This window comes from Melitaea cinxia, chromosome 15, assembly GCF_905220565.1.
Source record: "Melitaea cinxia chromosome 15, ilMelCinx1.1, whole genome shotgun sequence".
Taxonomy (NCBI): domain Eukaryota; kingdom Metazoa; phylum Arthropoda; class Insecta; order Lepidoptera; family Nymphalidae; genus Melitaea; species Melitaea cinxia.
In genome coordinates, this window is record NC_059408.1 from 4358718 (window position 1) to 4382770 (window position 24053).

Below are 24053 nucleotides of genomic sequence, written 5' to 3' on the forward strand. Positions count from 1 at the left end.
TGGAATTTAACAAAAAAGTTATTGTTCAGTTCTCAGAGCTATTAAAATAAATAAATTTCTAAAAATAAAAGTAGCCTAAGTTACTCCTTACTATATCAGCTATCTGTCAGTGAAAGTCGCGTCAAAATCGGTCCAGCCGTTTCAGAGATTAGCCGGAACATTTGTATTTGTACAAATATTTCTTTCCGGTTTGGATGTCTGGCTTTGTGGGTCTCCCCACCGTGCCTCGAAGAGCACGTTAAGCTGTCGGTCCCGGTCGTTGTCATAAATACCTGATAGCGATTGTTACTCATAGTGGGAAACATATCTGCCAACCCGCATTGGAGCTGCATGGTGGATTAAGCTTCAATCCTTCTCCTAAATGGAAAAAGAGGCCTATGCTGTGGGATGTTAGAGTCTGAATAGGATGGAGAATTTCACAAGGCCAAGATCTTCTACAATTTAATTTATTTGATAAAAAAGTGTGTAGGTTTACTGAAACTTTTTAATTTAAAAAATGTTATACTTATTGGTACGCGTTTTACCATTAGCATAATAATATTTAACGTGTTCTAGGAAATTTTCAAATGCGCATTTATTACAGTGTACGAGTAAAATATGTTTAGCAAAATATACGTACAAAGGCATAGAAGTCGAGAGAGATCTCATAATTAGAAAATCATATTAAAATTTTGATTTTTTTATTAAATAATGACAGTGTATTTGTTTAATTACAGATGCAAACGAATATTTTAAGAATTTTGTCTATTTGCCTATTTTTTTGCCTTTTTTATGTAGGTTCAAAATTTTGAGTTATTACTCATTATATATGACAATGTTAAAAGGAGTAACTTAGACTACTTTTATTTTAAAAAAGTAGAAAGGGTTTCAGAGGAAAATTTAGTATTCAAAAAGTTAAACTTAACAATAGAAAATAGCAGTTGGTTTGCATATTATTTCTTGAAATGTATCGTCATGTGATCATGTGAAAGAGCATTCTTAAAGTTTCAAAAGTCGGTGTCGTCTATTTTTATAATACAGCCACTCTACATAGGTAGAGACACATAGACTACATAGGTAGGTATGAGAATAAGTGATTGCTATATATTTATAAATAGACATATTGATTAACCTTGTGTAATTTTGATTTGCTAATAGTATAGTCAGTTGGTAGCGTTTTGTGGATGCAAGTAAAAAACTAAAAAAATACTTTTTTGGATAGCCTTTGATTGACTTTGCATGATTAAAATTTTTAACTAAATATATATAGAGTAATAGAGCTCGAACGAGCTTTTGAGATTCTTAGCAGAATACAGTTTCAGCCGGGGTTCGTTTCACGTAGGATTTACAAGTGAACTGTAAAGTGGTGATTAAATAGGTGCTTTACACTAGTCTACTAAAATATGTCTAAATAACTGTTTAATGTAAGCGTTTCTATGTGGTATGCAATAAAGTATAATTTATCCACATTCTATCTATATGGCATTTTGGTTTTTATTTTAATATACTCGTAGGTTAACGCTTAAAATACTTTTGTTATGTTGATGATAATATATATGGTAAAAAAACACAGTAAATTGACTTAAAAGTAACGTTTAGTTACTTATAGTTTTATAGTACTTGAAAAACTTCAATAAAATAATGATTTTGTTGTGAAACGCAGTGTGTTTAAAACATTAATAAAAACGATTTTCATAATCGAAAAAAATATAAATTAATAATATAAATATAAATTAATAATATAAATATGGGATATAGAAAAAAAAAACAATTTAGTTATAAAAACGATTTTATTTTTATTTTTATTTTTTTATTTTTCGATTAATTCAGTCTTAGACTAACTGACTGTATATTTTATACTATAACGCTACTTAAATTAACGAACTTTGAACATTTTTTATTATTAACTTTGTCTTAAATTAAATATTTTCTTTTGAAATTGTATAAAATAATGTTTACTTTACCCAGCAGTGCGATTTACAGGCTGAATCTAAGTATAAATAAATTTTTGTTGAGCAAATGCCATGCTGAGATTAGTATTTTTAGCCCTGGCTAGCTGCTACGGCAGCTATACACTGGTTGAAATCATTAACGTATTTGTATGGTAGGTCATTGGCACAACCGTAGCCTCCCAGTTTATGGATTACCATGTAATCGTAGCAGTCAATTTGGCCATCGCCATTGCAGTCCTGAAATAAAATAAAAAATAAATAAATAAAAGTATTTGTTGCTGTTTATCTCTTTGTCTGTATCTAATAATTCATTTGTAGCGATCTCGGTCATTACAAATTATGATCTTTATATCGAAGACCAATAATAAATTATATAACATCAAGGATATGGAAGGTGCATATTTTCGCTTCAGCCTTTAATATTCCACTACTGGGCATAGGCCTCTTTCCCCATGTAGGACAAAGATTAGAGCTTAATCCACCACGCTGCTCCAATGCGGGTTGGCGGATATATTCCCTACTATGAGTAACGATCGCTATCAGGTATACATGATAACAACCTGGACCGACGGCTTAACGTGCTCCCCGAGGCACGGTGGGGAGACCCACAAGGACTGCACAAACACCCAGACCACGGCAAACACCTGTATGGCCAACACAAATGTTTGTCATGTGCGGGGATCGAACCCGCAACCGCCAGCGCAACAGGTACAATCCATGGCTGTGACCGTTGCGCCAACACGGCGTCATATACATTGCATAACTACTGTTTTATTTTAGCTGATACAGCCTAACTTTCATAAAATTCAAATCTATATGAGTACTAATACTAGCTGACTCGGCAAACGTTGTCTTGCCGCTAAACGCTATTTAAAAATAGGGGTTGGTGGTAGAAGGGTGAAAATTTAGGGTTGTAATGTATTTTTCAAAGCCAAATTATAATAAAGTAAAAAATAAATAATATATCTAAAAATAAAAAATAAAAATTTAGGGGTGGACTACCCTTAACATATAGGGGGATGAAAAATAGATGTTGTTCGATTCTCAGATCTACCCAATATGCACACAAAATTTTATGAGAATCGGTCAAGCCGTTTCGGAGGAGTTTAACTACAAACACCGCGACACGAGAATTTTATATATATTTTTTTATATATATACTAGCTGACTCGGCAAACGTTGTCTTGCCGCTAAACGCTGCATAAAAACAGGGATTGAAAATTTAGGACTGTATGTATTTTTCAACGCCAAATCATAATAAAATAAAAAATAAATAATTAATCTAAAAATTTAAAAAAAAAAATTAAGGGGTGGACTACATTTAGGGGGATGAAAAATAGATGTTGTTCGATTCTCAGACCTACCCAATGTGCACACAAAATTTCATGAGAATCGGTCAAGCCGTTTCGGAGGAGTTTAACTACAAACACCGCGACAGGAGAATTTTATATATTAGATAATATTATTGGTTACATAGAAAAAAGTGAGTTTCTTTCGTGGCTCGTATCCAATGTACAATTAGTCGATTCATCATTATCATCATCATTACAGCCTATACAGTCCACTGCTGGACATAGGCCTCCACAAGTTTACGCCAAAAATAACGTGAACTCGTGTGTTTTGCCCATAGTCACCACGCTGGGCAGGCGGGTTGGTGACCGCAGTACTGGCTTTGTCGCACCGAAGACGCTGCTGCCCGTCTTCGGCCTGTGTATTTCAAAGCCAGCAGTTGGATGGTTATCCCGCCATCGGTCGGCTTCTTAAGTTCCAAGGTGGTTGTGGAACCTTGTTATCCCTTAGTCGCCTCTTACGACACCCACGGGAAGAGAGGGGGTGGCTAAATTCTTTAGTGCCGTAGCCACACAGCACACTAGCACATTAGTCGATTATTTATACTCAAACCCCTAATTTTCATACTTAAATTAATTACATGTATTTTTGTATAAATATTATATTTACATTATTCTGTACTATTAGGAATTTCAAAAATCTTTAAAATAAGTGATCGATTTCTTCAATTGACATTTTAAAAGGCAATAAAATAAAAAAGAAACTAGTTTCATGACATCACGGCCGAATCATTCGAATGTTATAAAGGATTATGCAAATCATTTGTACAGAACAAAGACTCACAAGACAACTACCATTTCAATTTATATGTCATTTATGACACACGGACAAGTAGTATAGTGTTCATTTAAGTTTGCTAAAATGATTCATAAACTTAAAGTACTAGTGGCATTTAGTTTATTAAGTTTTGTATATGCTCACTGGCTAAAATCCCTCTGATCTTATTGAGGAAACTATTGAAATTTATATCGTTACGTACCTATGTATGTATCTTATGTTCCGGGAACATAAGACGTGCACAATCTTCAATTTCACTATTATATATAATATATTTAACTAGCATCCCGCCCCAGCTTCGCACACTCACTATTTTTTTTTTAAATATAATATAGCCTGTGTCACCCGCGGATAGTGTAGATTCCCAACTGTAAAGAATTTTTCAAATCGGTTCAGTAGTTTCAGAGCATATTCAATGCAAACAAACAAACAAACAATCAAATCTTTCCTCTTTATAATATTTGTATTGATATTTATTTATATATAACTATATTATATTGCACATTTACATTTTTTAATATCTAAAGTTATGTCGTGCTATGTATATAAATGTTAATATAATATTTATTATTATTTTATATTTATTTACATATACCAATTATTTCTGTTTTAGTACACCTACAAAATTATTATTTTACAATTTCCATCCAAAGGTTGCCTGGAAGAAATTACTTTATGCGATAAAGCGGCCTTTTATACGTATTCTTCTTTTGCAACTTATTTTATTTACTTTTCCTAGGGTACAATAAACAATACATTATTATTCTTATATCTTTAAGAATTTGTTCAGAAATATATAGAACAAAGACTAGCCTTTGAGTAGCGCATATTAAATTTTACTCGATCACATAAATGATAAAGGTTTTTGGATTTAGTTATTGAACATTATTTTGAAGATTTTTTAAATACAACTGTTGAGTTTTTTGGCGATTTTTCTTAGTAGAATCTATATTCAGAATCAAAGATACCTTTACAATAAATAGAACTAATTAATTTAACAGAAGTGTGTATTATGAATCAAGACTTCTTTTAAAATGTACTTAAATAAGTTTTTTTTTTGATAATTTGCACGATACCCCATCTAACCATTTTCTTAAAACCAGCAATCATAGTATTGACAGGAAAAAGTATAACATATTTATGAATCTTCCATATATTATAATATGATCTAGGCTATTTCCATTGAACTAGTTAGCATTATCACAAGGCCTCAGCTAATATAATGACAACAGATCGTTCGTTTGTTTTTGTTTATGCATAAACCTCTGACATTGATGACCTCATGCCGAGCGTCCGTATGCAAATTTCAATGACACTTTAATATAGAATTTCCCGCCTACGATTTTATCCTGGATATTTTTTTTAAATTGTGTAGACAAAGGCAGGTAAAGTCCGTGTACGATGCGAAAACCTTATATGTGTGTAATCCATATTTTCTATATAAATTATAAGAATCACGTAGAATTGAATCTATGTTAATAATAAAGTTGTAACAGTTCCAATTCTTAACATTTAAGATTTTTTGAAAAATTTAATTGATGGTGTTTTATATTGCAATAATCAATAATAAAATTAATCGATATTTTTATATTATTGTTGTCTGTTCATCTTTCTGTATTGTATGTTAGTAGACGTCGTTAGAGTCCATAAAACCTACATTGTAATAAATCTTAATGAAAAAGTTCTTAAAAGTTAGTTAAAAATATTTTGTCTGATAATTTTTGTAACTTTTGACATTTGTTTATGTAAGGCGCTTCAAATCAGAAAAAGATTAGTTAGACTAGACTAGAAAGAAATTATTAGATTATGTTTAATTACTCAATTTTTTTTTATTATTTCATTACCTGGCCAAATTTTCTCATATATCCTTGGACGGTCTCAGCAGCGCAGTAAGGATCGTTTGTGCAGGTCGGGTATGCTGGAAATTAATTATTTTTTAATTAACATATTATTGTAGTACCAGGTTATCACCTCATTCATCATCATCGTCATTGGTTTTCGTTTGTCGCTTTAGATAGGTATGTAAAACTTCGTTAGAAAAGTTTGATATTTGACGTGTTTAGTTTTGTAGAATAGGTGTACATTTTTTTTACAGTTCTATACAGGTACAAAAATATTGCGCCCACAGAAGAAAAAAATAAAATAACAACATATACCATATGTCCTTCTAAAAAAATTGTTGAAACTTATTATTTATTGAAAAAAAAACGACTTCAATAACGTCGATAAGTAATATAACGTAGGTAGACAAAAAATAGCCAAGTAAATATGTGTTATCAAAGGTTAGTCAAAAAGTAGAGATCAGATCTCGATTACATTTAATTGGGACTACAACACAAGCATCACCTTTCAATTAAAATAAGAATTATTAAAGTCGACCCTCCCAGTATAAAGTTCTGAGGTAACACATAAAAAATAAAAAAATTCAGTCGAACTAAGAACTTCCTCATTTTTATATAATATAAAATATAATTAATTCATTTGTCCATAACTTTTAAAACCTTGATTATATCACGGTCAAAGCTTACTCATTCCGTATAAATCGATTCTCATAATTTAACCCTTGAATGTTCGTTATGCTCTTGATATATAGCCAAATATTATCATTTAGTATGTCGTAAGATAATAATATCCGGTGCCGTTTAGTTTTAATGTCGCAGAATTATGGAAAATGAAAAATGACCAACCAATTATAAATTATTATACTTGGTACTAGAAAAAAACAATTTCATAATTTATAACTAGACCTGAGTCGTAGGTATGGTTTTTAAATTTTTTACAAAGTTAAAACTGTAGCCGCGCCATTACCAATCTCTGTCTTGATGTTTGATGGAACATTTGCTTGAAGCAAGAATGGGACGTAATATTAAAAAAAATTCAAAAGTAGCTTTCAAATTTTTCGCCTACATATTAATCAATAACGAAACAACAGTGTAAGTTTATTTTTAACATCCGTAAAATACCTATTCAACTAGACAGGCTTAACTTACAGAGATGATCAATTTATTCATGTTATATAAATTGGGCTTATTAACAAGTTTTTATTAGTTGTTTTACAAATGGTTTGTCAAATTATTTTAACTGATAGACAAATTTAAATTTAAAACAGTTTAAGAAACTATGTTAGTAAATAATTCATGAATAGTCTATCTTATCGCAAGTAATGTTGCAACACGTACCGTCTGGAGCACTAGATGAATATCCTTGGATAGTTGGTTTTCCAGCGTCTGCCCAGTAAGCCCACGTGATGCGGAAGAGTCCGCAGGCATCGCCTTCACATTTCTGACCCAGCTTGCAGCCTGATATCGCTTGACAGATGCATCCTAGACATACTTCAGTTACTGGATCTGGAAATTGTTAAATATTTTTGTTTTATTTATTGTTAATTTACATGCACACAAACCCATAATTTCAAAAGCAGTAAAGTTTTGTTTTTTAGCTTTTAATTCCTTTTTGTCACTTTATTTTATTAAATTTGTACAAATTATTATTATATAAATTAATACAATATAGCATCAGAATAAAATGTAAGCAAAATTTTCAGTAAACTAAGTAAAATGCATACAGAGCTTAACTTCAGGTTTGGAATGTATAACTATATGCATGACCTGTTTCTGTGGGAATTTCCGATGATGTGTTTAATTCTATGAAATATTTAAATCCTGTTTATTTTGGCACATCTATTTTGGACATCTGTTTGTTACATAATTAACATAAATTACACTAAATACAATTTTGTAACAAAAATTCTATTTTACGTGACAGTGTAAATTATAAGTGGGTTACTATATTACTAAAAGCTATTCGTTTTGCTTCGATTTCGTTTGTTGTGTTCGAAATTTAATGGTTTATAAGCAAAACGCGTCGTTATTTGAACGTATAAACCGGGGTCAAACCATAAACCATAACAATGTAAACCTATAACAGTATACTCTTCGTCCTTCGACATTCATCCCTAACATTCTTTTACCAATATAGCGTTCATCCCTCCTCATTACATGCCAATACCACGCTAACCTACTGCTTCTCATTTTCTCCGTCACGGGTGCTAAGTACTTTCAAACTTCCCCTTATATACTCATTTCCAATTCGATCTTTCCTTGTCACTCCACACATCCATCTCAACATCCGTCACTTTCGTTGCCCAACATTCTGATCCAAACATTACGATAGGTCTTATGATCGTTTTGTAGATTTTCCCTTTAAGTTCAAGGGGCATTCGTGGGCCACAAGCTGTTCCAGAGACCTGTCGCCATTTCATCCATCCCGAAATTATTCAAACAATAAAGTATAAAAATAAATTATTTAAATTACATGTTATATACCTACAGTACATGTAAATAAAGTTAATTTAATTTCAAAAAGTTGTTGGTTCATTCGAATTATTTTTAATAATTTATCGTATACGTATGTACAAGGCTTACGTGAAATTATTTATGTTAATGTTTAAACCGCAGGTTGTCAAATGTGATATACAGTGAAGGTTCAAGGTGCTGGTTACCTTGTACCGTAAACGGCCATGTACTGCGATGACTAACTACTCATCATCCTCAGTTGTAATTTCGGAAGTATATAAATATACATAAAATTAAGTTACATTCAAAAAATTGCTAAACTTATTATATTTAAGCTGTGTAGTAAAATTAAAAAATTAAAATAAAATAGAAATAGGAATTTTTCACCTTACAATTTATTTTATTCCTAAGATAAAACTTAATGTAATAAAATTCTGTTGGTATTTATACTAAAGATATTTTAGTTCCGTCTCATATGTTCATACCATTACATATCTGATTGTAATGCGACCTAACCTTTTATTAATCTTAATTAAACAATAATTACGTATATGGTGAATTTACGCCATTTTCTTAGTAAAGCTAAACGCACGTAATAGAGGAAAACACTATACTATTTTAATCAACGTGTATTTATGTCTTGTTTTATGTACAGGGTATGTATTTTTATTATTATCATTTTGTATTTATCACTTTCACCAATTTAAACGCCATTAAAAGTCAGAAAAATAAACAATCAATAAAAATATATCATCCGATAACCAAATTCTCTTTTATAAAAACAGTTGACAAACAAGCGTACATACGGCCAACCTGATGGTAAGCAGTTACCGTGGCTTGTAGGTGCCTGCAATGCCACGATCATTGTCAGAGCTTTAGTAACCCTATCCTCTCTCCAGGAGGTTTAGCTAGTATTATTTAGCTGTAATCTTCTGTAAGGTTGAGGTACTTCCTCAGTTGGGATGCTTCGTGCAAATTTTGATCAAGATGTTTCTTGCTGTGCCCTATTTAAATGGCCCTCAAGCATAAAATAAAAATTATAACCAAAAAATACTAGAACAATATTCATACAACTGCTGTGTGGCTACGGCACCAAAGAATTTAGCCACCCCCTCTCTTCCCGTGGGTGTCGTAAGAGGCGACTAAGGGATAACAAGGTTCCACAACCACCTTGGAACTTAAGAAGCCGACCGATGGCGGGATAACCATCCAACTGCTGGCTTTGAAATACACAGGCCGAAGACGGGCAGCAGCGTCTTCGGTGCGCAAAGCCAGTACTGCGGTCACCAACCCGCCTGCCCAGCGTGGTGACTATGGGTAAAACACATGAGTTCACGTTATTTTTGGCGTAAACTTGTGGAGGCCTATGTCCAGCAGTGGACTGTTTAGGCTGTAATGATGATTCATACAACCATACATCCATCTTTATAACTGGGTATGTGAACAGGTCGACAATGTTTACTTGTAATAGCATTTCTTATGGAGGCACTGTAGCGTCCGGTTCCGTTCTATTTTTGTTTTAAAAAGCTATCAAATATAACTTCGGCACAAGAAATGTGAAGAACAAGCACAAATGATATGAAAATTGAAGTCAATTCGTACTAAGGTCAATTACTCACATGTAAAACTAAAATAAATTGATTAATTTATAATTTTTAGTTTAAATTACAATGAAAAAAATCTATACTAGCACCAAGTGTTATTTATTACACATTAAAAAATATTGTAACTTGAGTGGATAAACAGAAGTCTTCATTTCATTCTTTTATTCATTCAGATTAGAATGATGATGCCTTCCAAAAGTACAAAAGCAGCGCGGCTGATTTCGCAAATATTAGACCAAGGAAAGGATATTTTCGTATTTTCTAGTAATTCTAGAAAACGTTACAATCATGTCTTTTTGGTTGTATCATTTGTAGCTGGTTGGTTTTGATACAATGAAAAGGTGACATTTTAATGATTGAACTAAAAACTAAAAAAATAGTTTCCCGCCACTTTTCATTTGTTTTTCAGTCCGCATGACAAAAAAAGTCATTATAAGTATTTCATAAGATAATGAAAAGCTACACGCATATTTTCACAAAATGTTTTGTAACATGCCTTAGTTATTGTACAAAGTCTAACTTATTATCAGTAATAACTGTATTAACCTAATATCTTTAAACGAGCAATTCTTGTATATATGTATGTATCTAATCTGAATCTGTGGAATTAAAGAACCCCTTCTCTCCCCGCGGGTGTCGTAAGAGGCGACTAAGGGATAAAAAAGTTCTACTACCACCTTGGAACTTATAAAGCCGACCGATGGCGGGATAACCATCTAACTGTTGGCTTTGAAATGTGTGTTTGAAATGTTCCATTTTTCTGTTGGCCGAAGACAGGTAGCAGCGTCTTCGGTGCGACAAAACCAGTCCTGTGGTCACCAACCCGCCTGCCCAGCGTGGTGACTATGGGCAACACACATAAGTTCACGCCATTTTTGGCACGAACTTGCGGAGGCCTATGTCCAGCAGTGGACTGCAATAGGCTGAAATGATGATGATGAATGATGAATCTCGGAAACGGCTTCAACGATTTTCATGAAATTTAGTATATAGGAGATTTCGGGGGCGATAAATCCATCTAGCTAGCTAGCATTTTTAGAAAATGTCGTTTTATCTCTGTTTTTAGGCAATGAAAAAATGGCTACAATATCGTTGGAATACGAAGGTAAATTCCCCAAATGTCAATAAAGTTGTAATAGCTCAGGCGGGAAATCGGCCGGTCGGGAACGACTGAGAAGACCACGATTCAAATCCCCATGTCTACAGGTCGATTTTTTTTTCTAATTGCATTCGTGATTTTTTATTTAAATAACCAGTTCATATTTTTTATTATTGTCGGTAAAATCGAAAAATATTATTCATATTTTATAAATATGTAATTCGTATATATGATTATTCGTATATATGATAATATATATGATTTCCAAAAAACACGATTTACTAAAAATACTGAGCTAAGCTCGGTCACCCAGGTACTTAATATTTATATGGGTCTAACATCCGTGTGTTATTGTGATTTTGTACAGATGATTCGTAACAAAAACTTAAATATTAAAATTTCCGGCACTTGAATGTAATTTTAATATTATAATTTACAGTGTTTTGCATGAGAATGATTTTCGTTTTATTTTTATTTATATCTATATGGAATTAAGATCTGAATGTAATATTATAATTAAAATTTTATTAAGCTGTGTGGTTACGGCAGTAAAGAATATAGTCACCCCCTCTCTTCCCGCGGGTGTCAGAAGAGATAACATAGCTCTACTACCACCTCGGAACTTAAAAAGCCGACCGATGGTGGGATAGTTATCCAACTGCTGGCTTTGAAATACACAGGCTAAAGACGGGCAGCAGCGTCTTCGGTGCGACAAAGCCAGTCCTGCGGTCATCAACCCGCCTGCCCAGCGTGGTTTTTATATATATTTTCTAAAAATATATCTAACAAACAATTGGTTGTAATGTGTTTACCGGAGCTAGCAATTACTTATTTTTAAATATAGTGAAATTCGTTGATAAAAAAGAATAAATATATCTATTGGATACTACCATCTGTCAAATAGCGATATTCACAACCGGTGATACAGGCCCTAAATAAACTTGCAAAACGAGACAAAACCATGCACGTCAACAGATAAAATAACAACAGTAATCTAGTTTATTATTAATAAAGGTAAAAATTGTTTAGATGCAAAGTAGCATAGTGTACAAATTACTACATTATCATGTGTCATCAATAATGTTTAAGGATAAACAATGGAGACAGTAAAATTGTAATACAATATTTATTGAGATAATGCGGAAACAGAACGGATAATTGTCTCGAGATGACTGTGTCAGTAAATATTATACAGCACATGTATATAATACTAGCTGACCGCGCAAACGTTGTTTTGCCATAACACAAAATTTCAAATATTTTTCTCAATTTGATGGCAGCACCAACTGTCGGGACAAACTGAAATTAAAATAGAATAATATTTAATATTTGATGCTGCGATGGTAGCTCAGTCTACCGGATCCAATGTAAACATTCCAAAATTAACAACTACTTATAAATGAAAAATTAGTTAAATAAACATTTTCCAGCAGACCAAATTGTGAATCTAAACCATCCTCTAATCCCTTTGAACTTACATAAAAAAAATTTCATCAAAATCGGTCCAGCCGTCTAGGAGGAGTTCAGTGACATACACACGCACACAAGAAATATATATATATGTTGCAGTCAGAACTCTTAACCAGTCAAAAGTACTATTGACTAGCGAAATCAGTCAAAAGTACTTTTGACTGGACAAGTTGGTCAAAAGTGGTTTTGACTGAAAATTATTGGTTATTAGTACTTTTGACTGCAAATTCGCGGTTAAAAATACTTTTGACTGACGCTCTCCGTCAAAAGTAGTTTTAACTGCAAAAAAGCGTCAGTCAAAAGCACTATTAACTCGAATGTGAATAAATTTAGTCAAATGATCCTGATGAACCATAATAAATTTATGCCCGCGATCTTCTTGCGACTGCGTGTCAATCAGATCGACTTAGCAGCGGCTGTTCATTTCAGTGTGCAGGATCGGTATCTAAACCTGACCCATCCTTTTCTTGTTTTTCTTCCTTTGGCATACTTCGCACATTGATACATTACATTAATCATTTCTTTTGTAACATTAGCGTACTTTTTTGCCGTTTCATTCTTAAGTCTATCGCGACCACCATGCCCTATAGAAATATGAGCAGCATCAATAATGTCGTAGATTTCCTCAGCCGGCAAAAATTTCTGACAGGTTCTGTGTTTGTAACTAATTTTTTTATACCACAAACTTCAATTTGTTAAAGCGTTGTAGTCTACTGTACTGTAATGGTGTTTCCTTTTCATTAAATTTCGCGTCTTCCACATCCATTGCAAACTTTTCAAATTTTTCTTTTGTTATCACATTGAAATGACTATCTTTCATATCTTCCATCGCTAAAATTCTTTGCAAAAAGCCTTCTTTCTTTTCGTAGTCACTCATTTTTGTTCTAATATCAGCACCTTCTCCACTAATAATGAGTAATATAAAAGTTTATATGTGCGTTTGTCGTTATTTTTATTGACCACCTTAAATTTTTAAGAGTTTTGACTGATACAACCAGTCAAAACCACTTTTGACGGAATAATTTAGTCAAAAGTACTTTTAACCAGCTCCATTGGGCAAAAGTACTTTTAACTGTTATTTTAGTCAAAAGTATTATTGACTAAAGCAAACGGTTAAAAGTACTTCTGACTGATTTTGCTAGTCAATAGTGCTTTTGACTGGTTAAGAGTTTTGACTGCAACATATACAGATTTAAAAAATATAAAAATATATTTAAAAAATTTTGTATAGTTATTTATATAGAAATTTAGTTGCAACAGTGGACTTATCTCTAGAAGAGATCTCTTCCAGCCAACCTGTGATAGTGAAAACTAATGTTACACAGCAGGCTAAGAAAGTGCAGTAATGTAGATAATATACAGATTTTTGAAAATAAAAAGCTAATTATATTATATTCATAACTACATATACATACTATACTAGAAATTTTTTCGTCTTCCTTAGAAGGACCGGACCAGGCATGCCTGATCAGGACTAGGTAAGGCATGTAACGCAGATGATTGGTCTGGACTTGATTAGAATGAGATGAGATTTCCTGATCGGGTCCAGATCAGGAAATCTCGCCTCATCCTGATCAGCCGGTTCGGTCCGGTCCTTTTAAAAAATACGAATGTATATTCTTGAAAAAAATGTTTAACAAAAAAAGGTCTAGGTCTTCTGTACGTTTTTAATACATACTACTTGATATATGAATGTATTAACGGTTATTTAATTATTATATCAAATAATTCTCGTTATTGAAATTTTTCTCTGGTGTGGCAACAATTTTATTAGTCGGGTTGGCTTTCTTTATAATGATTTTCGAAATATAAGGTGTTTATTTTTGGAATCAGACAGAGTACATAATTGTACTAAAATAGTATTATAAATTTATAATACTATTTTACATTATATTATACATTTATAAATTTATAATATTACTATTTTACCGTCATTTTTTTGTTAAATAAAGATCTATTACAAGTTGAAATGGTAAATTAAATAACATTAAAATTTTAAGTAGCTAACTAAAAACTATTGTTCGGCGCACTATATATTATTGTTTTACTATTGTTCGGCGCACTATATATTATTGTTTTCATGTATTACAGTTAGTCTTGCTCTATATAGGTATATGTACGTATTTATTCTTTATTATTATCTTGGACGTTTAAATCACTACAATTTTATCGAATTTTTAAAATTATTTGAGAATATCGTGATACTACAGAAGGCCAAATAGTACATTTATTTTTAAAAGTCGTGCGAAGTATATGCCACCAAGTAAGCTTCCTTCTCTAAGCCTACGATATTCAAGTTGGTGTAGTATACCTTAGAGATGTTGTTATTTTCATGTCATGCTCAGTAGAGGATCTAAGGTATGTTGTCAACTAGTCAGACGAGTGTTGGAACCGGACCGAATGGCACGCGGATCCGAAGAAACTCATTATCATGTTAAAATATTTAAACCGTACATTACTTGTCAGGTTTAGCTCTTTATAAACTATTAGCTGTTCCCCGTGGTTTTTCCCATAATTTAATCCCGGTTCTGTTGGAATTTTTAAAAAGAAACTTGTGTTATTTTGGTTTTTAAACAATCTACAAATAAAGAATTATTGCTACCGATATCCCACTCTAAAATTGAATGTATAATAATTAAATAAATAGATACTTCAAGTTCAACATTAGATATCAATTTATTGTTATCTTAAAAGTTCTATATCCTTTTATTGAGGTCTAACTATTCTCTTAGTTTATGATATTCACAATATACTTTATAGGTGAAAAGATGATGACCATCATTATAAATACCATGTAAAAATATTTAAATATAATAGCTAAACTATTACACAAAATCGATTGTCAATTTTTAAAAGTATTGTACATATAGGTATCTAAAATATTTCTTAGTGCAAGAAAGAAATCGCGTGTCTTTGTAACACAAATTTCGATATTAAATATTAGCAACACAAAGATAAATATAAAAGATGACAAATTGCATAACGATACCAATATTAGGCGGCTGAGTGACCTCTACCTATGATGTTGAGGTCGTATTTGCTTTAACCGACTACGTCGTTAATTAAGGAGGATTACGCGTTTACCATTGTACGTATTGTACCTATTATGTGTTAGCTATATTTTGAAAGTAAATACCAAATAGTAATAGTAGTTAAAATTGACAATTATCTATCCACCAACGTGCAGTGGGGCAGCGTGATGGATTAAGCTCGATCCTTCTCCTACATGAAGAAAGAAGTCTATGTCCAGAAATGGAATTTTACAGGCTGAATCAAATCAAATTAACATGCATCAGTTCCAAGGCTGTTGTAGATTATAGTTTAGTCATTATGCAAAACGTCGAAGCTCACGGAAATTATTTCGTCAGATGTATTGTTGTTTGATTTTAATTAATAATTAACAAAAGCAATGAGAATAATTGAGTTATCCGTTTTTGCAACAATTACATTACTTTTTTTTTAACGGAAAACAATTAAATGGTATATTTTTATAATTGTTTCAAGTAATGTGTTCCTTGAAAAGTCAATTGCGTTTGCAATCTGTGCTAATTACTTTGTAATATAAACAGATAACAAATATACTCGTAGAGCTAAGAGTTTGTTCAGTATATATATATATTATCAGTAAGTCAAATTTGCTACCTTATTCTTTATTGCAAATGTAATATTTCCTGTAATATTTTTTATAAGACGAAATAATAATAGGCCGTAAATTAAAAAAAAAAAAAAACTAAAATGTATTGATACACGTGGACCGTGGTACCATTGGGGACTTCTGGTCTATATCACATGTCTTTCTTGTTCACTACAATAATTAATAACGAAATCTGTTGTAGAAGTCTAATACACATGTACATACAGATGTATAATATTTTACGATCGAAATATTTTTAGAAATTATTGTTTCTTATAAAACTCATAATTTAAAAAAAAACGAATTGTTTGTGCTTTGTTAATTTAAAAAAAAAAAAACCATAAAGAAAGTTATCAGGTAGTTTATATCAAATCGATTCACTCTATCAAAAAATTTTATATTTTGTATTTAGAATGATTGCGTGAGAGACAAAAGTCAATACAACATTAAAATACGATCCAAAAAGGTTATAGTCAACAAAAAAAGAACCTACTTAAAAACATAACTTAAAAAAAGTTATTTAACTGACAATAGGTACACTCTATTGTATTATAAGATTATAATTGCTATTAATTGTTGTTACAAATAGTCTAATAAAAAAACAGAAGCTGCATAAAATTATTTTTTAGTATAATGATATCATTCACTTATCAATGCAGGAACAACAATTAAATTAATTGCGAAGATTAATTAGATCATATTTATGTTAATATGTATACCTGCGTGTTATGAAAATATAATGTATGTGCATTTATAAAATTGTTATTTTTTATTTCAAATATAAAACCTCACAAGTATTAAAGGCATTATACATAAGCACTCCTACAATTTAAAACCCTGCCATGTTGTTAACATGTCAAAGATACACTAATTATTTTTACAGAGTTTTTATATTTTTATACCATTCACAAATAGCCTTCTTTACCTATGGTAATCAACTTAATGCCTGTGTTTTAGTAATATAGATTTTTTTTTTTTATAATAAATACCTATACTTAATACGAATAAAATTATATAAATATACTCAGAGGTTTTAGACTCCAAGCGGGAATCAAACCCACCACTTTCAAAGCGAAAAGCAGTGTCATTGCTGTCTCAACGGGCTAGTCATATGCTCTACATATATTTTAAATGAAACAGTAAATTATAACATATATATTATTAAAAATGTACATAATGTATACATACAAGTATTTATTAAATTAAAGCCATGTTCACAGTTTTATATTTATTTTATAGTTCTCTTTTTTAATTCAATCGATTCTAAATACCTATATCATATTTTTCTTACCAACTGGAATCCATTACTTTATTCTGTAAAAGTACGAACGATTATATTCTTCTATAATTGACTTCCAAGTAAATATTTAATGTAAAAGGAATTTAATTTTACAATTAGAGCTTTTAAATACGTTTTTAAAGACGTTTTTAATGCTTCTGTTCTGAATTTTAAAATTTATTGAAAAAAAAAAAAACAATTTTTGGAGTTGTGTCAGCTAATTCTGATAGTATTTATTTTAAGGCTTGTGTCAGTAATTTCATGTAATGAAATGTAATACATTACTCTTAAAATTAAATTAAATTGACGAAAGAAGAAGTCGGTTAAAAGAGAAAATGAGAGACTGACTAAAGAATTATTGTTCTTAAGTTTACATTTTTACAGATATATTTATAACATTATTTTATAATTAAACTAGCCGTAATCATCATGAATAAATCCGTAATCATAATCAAGATAAAAATTATCATTATAAAAAAATATCCAGTTTTAAAAGTTATCTCAACCGTATTTTTTTTTTTTTGACATAAATTTCCTCTTAAATACTTGTATAAAAACAAGATACCCTAAAAAGTGTAAAGAAAATCACGTTCAAATACAAAACCTAACATAGTCAATGTTACAGCAACTTCAGAAACAGTAGCTTTATCATCGTTCAAGTGATACTTACTGACATCAGCAGCAACGGCTCCGAACATCATCAATATGGCACTAAACTTAATCACGGCTGACGTCATAGCGGCAGTAATATTTAAAAAAAAAACTAATAAATAATAAACAAGACTGAAAATATCAACGTTGTATGCGCACGCGCATCAGTTCTCGACTGGCATTGATCGCGGCCTTAAACCCTCTTATATTGTCGGATGCTGAGTCAATGATTTCCATAAAATATGTATTATAACACTATTTTAAGTTTTTGTTTATTTATCATTTTATCTTGTTTTTATTTTATTTTACAGGGACGGTAGACAACATAATATTATTTATATAAAAAAATGTTATACGATAATTGTAATACCCGCTCTGGTATAGTTACCTAAAACACCGACGTTTTATGGGTTCGATTCCCGCTCGGGATGGATATTTGTATTTGTACAAATATTTCTTTCTGGTTTGGATGTCTGTCTTCGTGGGTCTCCCCACCGTGCCTCAGAGAACACGTTAAGCCGATCATTACTCATAGTACATATCCACCAACCCGCAGTGGAGCAGCAAGGTGGATTAAGTTCCAATCCTTGTCCTACATAGAGAAAGAGGCCTATGCCCAGCAGTGGGATGTTACAGGAAGAATTAATAATTGTAATTTTAAAGCCAATAATGACCATCCATCCTTTAAAAATTCAATTAACTACAAGAAACATATGCAAATAATAAAAAAAAAAAGAATTACCATATAAGCGACAAAACAAATTAAGCGTTTGTAAAATTCATACCAAAGTTTTGTATTTTAACGAGATTAAATTGAAAGTAGTTATTTGGACCTTTGTTTTTTTATTCGTTAGATACAGATCCAACGATAAAAAAAATTGACGAGACATATGCCCTAAAATTTATTTGGCTTTTATAACTGTATGAACCTGTTTAACCGGGTGCTGACTGATACAGCTATCCGAAATATTACGGTCTCAAATAGATAAAAGGTAAAGATTTATTTTTATTTTTGGCCATCAGACTATACTGTTGTCAAATGGGCACCGTATAAATTAAAAAATTGAGGTGAAATACGTCCCAAGAGCTTTTCTACCGTCTGCTGACAAAACTTATCAGTAATTTATGTGCGCGATAAATTTTATCACGAACAATTACTTAACTGTAAGATTTTTGATGAAGTTGATTCAACAAACATACAAACATGCATAAAAGGAACAATAAAAGAGAAGCCGAGCTTATGTCCAAGGAGGAACATTCACTTCGAATATTACAATATCATACATATTTACAATTCATAACTAAAGAACTAAATTATTTACAGATACGTTATAAATCATGTCCTTATGGAATGGTGCCAAGAATGCTGGTAGCATTTCCCTGTTGCATCGCTATGCCGATTCTATGGGCAAAAAATTGACCAGCTCTTTTGTCATCAGTGGAGGCATAAGACGAGGAGTTGTCTTTTTTAAAAAAGCTTATATTATTTTTATCCATACAAACATATTTAACCTAAAACAAATAGAATTATAATAATATTAAATATCTACACATCTTTTAAAGTTTCATCTTGGGTAAGCATCAATAAGTAGCGCACAGATTAATAAACAAAAAGCAGATGGAGCGTGTGCAACAAAAAGTATGAAGCCACTTTTTATTCATGTGTGCGTGGCGACTAGAAATGGCACTGTAGGAACACGTGCATCTGTGTGTGTATAATGATACTATAAAAAGAAAAAAACTCCCTGCATTTTTTTTGATGTCCTTTTACGACAATAGGTTCTAAAGTTTTATTTGGATACATGAATTTATAACAAAATAAATACTTTAATAATAATAATAATATTAATATAGGTTTCGTTAAAAATAACGAAAGAAATAGGTATTATGTCAAGATTTTTATAACTAGCGGTCCGTCCACACTTTGCTTCGGGTATTAATTTTGTTTTTGTTTAATAAGGTTTAAATGGACTTTACAATGTTTACAACTCTAGATAATAAAACTTTAGTGTTTTGCAGTAGTATTTATTTCATTAGACAAATTAAAAAAAACATACATAATTTAAAATATTTATTAATAATAATAATAATAATAATAATCATCATCATCATTTATTCACACACACACATACATCGATATACAGACAACTTAAAGACTAGACCAAAAGATTAGATAGTATTACAAATAATTACATTGGAATTTTTTTTTATCAACCTACGACATTTTTCGGTAAAGCATAAGCCCTCCATATCCTCTTTAAAATGTAATGAACACACAACGCAAAATTTTGAAGCCTGCCAATTATTGTCTTGCCTGCTTTGGCGAATAACAGAAACCAATTCCTCGCGTAGAACAACATCTGTCGGCAATCTGCAAAAATCATTAAATAATAAAACTTGACACTGATTACAATATGTATTCTTTAAATATGTCTAGCATCTTCCATTAATTCCACTAATATTAAATAACTTCATCATTATCATATATATATATATATATACTATATATAACTAAATTGATAACCATATACATTTTTATTTAAGCTCCTGCATTAGATATCCATAACCGAATCACAGTAAATGGTAATAACAGATAAAAATACATCTAAATTCGGAATAACTATTTAGGCGTGATATTACGTGTGGAAATCGAATACACGTCCGTACATTTAAAAGTCAGTCTCACTAACGCCTAGACCATCAGGTAGTTTCCCCAATTGAAGGGAAAAACATTTCGCCGAACACTGGCAACACAGTTGAATTAATGTCGAGGTTTTGTGTTCCGAGATAACCATATAATTTATTGAGTGAATAAATAGTAAAATCAATTAAATAATTTATAATTACCTGTGAAATGAAATTCTATCCTATTTTTTTTATTTTTAGGAACAACTTTCACAATGTTTAATAACACGAGACGGCATTTTTTGACACAAAATAATGAATCACTCGAGACGTTTAAACAATACGACGCTATCTTTAGCACTGCTGCGACTTTGTATTCGCTTTTGATTTTGTATTCGCTTTGGTGGCTTCACTCGCATGTTCGGCGCGCTCCATCTGCCTTTTGTTTATTAATCTGAGAAGTAGCGATATTAAAAAAAGTATTTTGTTTCTTTTGCCTTGCAAAGACCGTTTTGTTTATCATTTAAAAGTTTATGACGAGTCGAAGTAGTATTATTCATTTTCTGTTTTGTCTTATCTGTTTTCGCATTCGATAATTGTTATATACAATTATACTACCAATGAATTTATTTTATAGGGGTATTCCGTAAGTTCAGTATTATAAGTTACATATTATTCTTATTGCATGCATTCAGCCGGTAACATCCCATTGCTTGGTATAGGGCTTTTTCTCCGTGCAGGAGAAGAATTTCTTTCGAGTTCGAAGGATGATTGCAGAAGGATTTATTCTTATTAAAAGAGCAAAAATTTAGTGCCTAACAAATGCTTATATCTACATAAAGAAAAATGAATGTTGCTAAACGCATAACTCGAGCGTGGCTCGACCAATTCAGCTAATTTATTTTTATATGTTCCTTAACCAGGCACACAGAAGGTATTAATATTTAAAAAATAAAATAAAAAAATTACTGTTAACTTTTGACAGAACGAAGTCTGTCCGGGCAGCTAGTCAAACAATAAATAAATGTCTTTAACATATACACACGGTTGTCTGTTCCTAAGTTAACTTAATGCCTTTGTTTTAGGTATCACATAGATCTATGTCATAGACAAATATACATAAAATAATGCATATAAAAATAAGTATATTTATCACACCCAGACTTGGGGCGGAAATCGAACCCCCGGAGCAGAATGCAGGGTCACTTCAAACTGCGCCAAAAATAACAGCTGATAGGTACAGCCGGAGACGACAACAAAAAGTATATTAGTCATCTTCGTTGATACTTGAAACAATATTATTTCAAGGATTATGTCGATTTCTTAGTAATTATTAATGTTAAATCCGGGAAAAAGATTTCTCGGAAATACTTCCTTACCATTACGATACGTCGATACCGTTAAATAATCCAATGATTTCTTGATATATGTGTATACCTAATATAATTAATTATAAGTATATTATTATTTTAAATGTAGTATGCGACCTGCGCGGTTCCTAACGCATTTGAGAGTAGTGTAAATCACACACGATGTTATACATTAGTACTTTAATTAGGATAACTGTAAAACTCAAATAAAACGTAACCATTTTAACGTGTGGATAATTAAATAATTCGATATACAATGTACTTCTTTACCACAAACTACTACTAGCTTTTCAACGCAAATAAAAAATGTCTAATAAAATCTGACATATAGAACATTATTAAGACCAAATAAACAAATCTCATCACATTTTTGATTACATGGGCTTTAAACGGATAAACAAAAAAAAAAAAAAAAAATTTGAGGCTCCCAATTTTTCGGCGACAGTCACCCGTTACCACGGCGTCAGCAACGTTGGCGAAATATTGGTGAGTGACATTCGCGGTAAGTACCTTACAATTAAAAGTGATCATAGTAACCGTAAAAGATTAAAAAGTTTTAATACCATTGCTTTATAATAATGGTAGGATGAGTGGTGGGTATATAGAATTTATAACATATAAACGTAAAATTCGGTTTACACATTTCGGTTTATGGCCCTTGTATAATTTTATTACTTATTTTGCGATCGTAATGATTAAGATTTATAATTTATCCGATATATATTAATATATATATATATAATATAATATAATATAATCGGAACTTAAAACAATTGAGGTAACTACTTAATGATATTTTAAGATATATTAAAATACATTTTAGCGTGTATTAAAAAGTCAGTTCCCCGGGTCATTGTAATTTGCTGCCCCTTAAATTAAAGGTAAAAAATAAAAGCAGCGTTATGTATTTCGGCTGACCTTTTCTTTTTTAGCCGTCCATTCCATAATTGCACACAATAATAGATTCAAAGGAAGTATCCAGAATCTATTTCAGCTGATCTTTTTTAAACGGTTTTATTTAGCTCACCCCGTTTGTTTTATTTTTTATTTATTATTTATTCTTGGGTCAAATTTAGTAATTCAAATTTCACCCTCTTCCTGTCAACCGATTAATCTGAAATTTTGTATACACTTTGGATTTTGGTGACAATATAATTATGTTTATTCATTATCATTATAAATTCAAGATGGCCGCCGCTACAAAATGGCGGATAATTTATGTTTTATTAATCCCATCAATATGGGTATCAAACGAAAGGGCTCAACAAGCAGAATACAATATACTATAAAAAATTGAAATCCAAGATGGCGGCCGCTACAAAATGGCGGACAACGTAGGTTTTATCAATCCCATCAATATGGGTATCAAATGAAAGGGCTCAACAAGCATAATACAATATACTATAAAAAAATTAAATACAAGATGGCGGCCGCTACAAAATGGCGGATAACGTAGGTTTTATCGATCCCATCAATATGGGTATCAAATGAAAGTGCTCAACCAGTATTATCAATGTACTATATAAAATTAAAATCCAAGATGGTGGCCTCTACAAAATGGCGGATAACTTAGGTTTTATCAATCCCATCAACATGGGTATCAAATGAAAGGTCTCAACAAGTAGAATACAATTTACTATGCAAAATTGAAATCTAAGCTGGCCGCCGCTACCAAATGTCTGATAACAATTTTTTATCAATCCCACCAATATGGGTATCAAATAAAAGGGCTTGACAAGAAGAATACAGTGCACTATACAACCTCAATATTTAAGATGGGCCTTGCAATAATGAAGCACTAAATGAATTAAACAGAATGCGAAATAAAAACTAAAAACTAGAAAATAAAAATAGGTAAAAAAACTTTTTAAGTTAAACGGTTTTATGTTAAACATACATTGCAATGTTTAAGATAAATGTACTAAAAACCAAAAAATAATAAAATAGATACAGTCGTGGGAATTATAA

The 24053-nt window shown here is 31.3% G+C and overlaps 1 protein-coding gene across 1 annotated transcript; it reads right to left on the bottom strand.

The window, feature by feature from the left end:
• Positions 1-1750: 1750 nt before the first annotated feature.
• On the bottom strand, positions 1751-18272 carry LOC123660117 (invertebrate-type lysozyme 3-like). The gene is made up of 4 exons (XM_045595221.1): positions 18110-18272; positions 7238-7405; positions 5903-5976; positions 1751-2168 (listed from the first exon to the last, which is right to left on the bottom strand). Exons 1-4 carry the CDS (start codon positions 18174-18176, stop codon positions 2022-2024), a joined length of 456 nt encoding a protein of 151 aa, XP_045451177.1. The 5' UTR covers positions 18177-18272; the 3' UTR covers positions 1751-2021.
• Positions 18273-24053: the final 5781 nt, after the last annotated feature.

What these genes read in the sequence shown, in the direction of transcription:
- LOC123660117 (XM_045595221.1), bottom strand. Translation starts at nt 18,176, where the DNA reads ATGACGTCAGCCGTGATTAAGTTTAGTGCCATATTGATGATGTTCGGA. An exon ending in AGCCGTTGCTGCTGATGTCA is followed by an intron (nt 7,406 to 18,109) that starts GTAAGTATCACT and finishes AACAATTTCCAG; the next exon opens with ATCCAGTAACTGAAGTATGT. An exon ending in ATATGAGAAAATTTGGCCAG is followed by an intron (nt 2,169 to 5,902) that starts GTAATGAAATAA and finishes ATTTTATTTCAG; the next exon opens with GACTGCAATGGCGATGGCCA.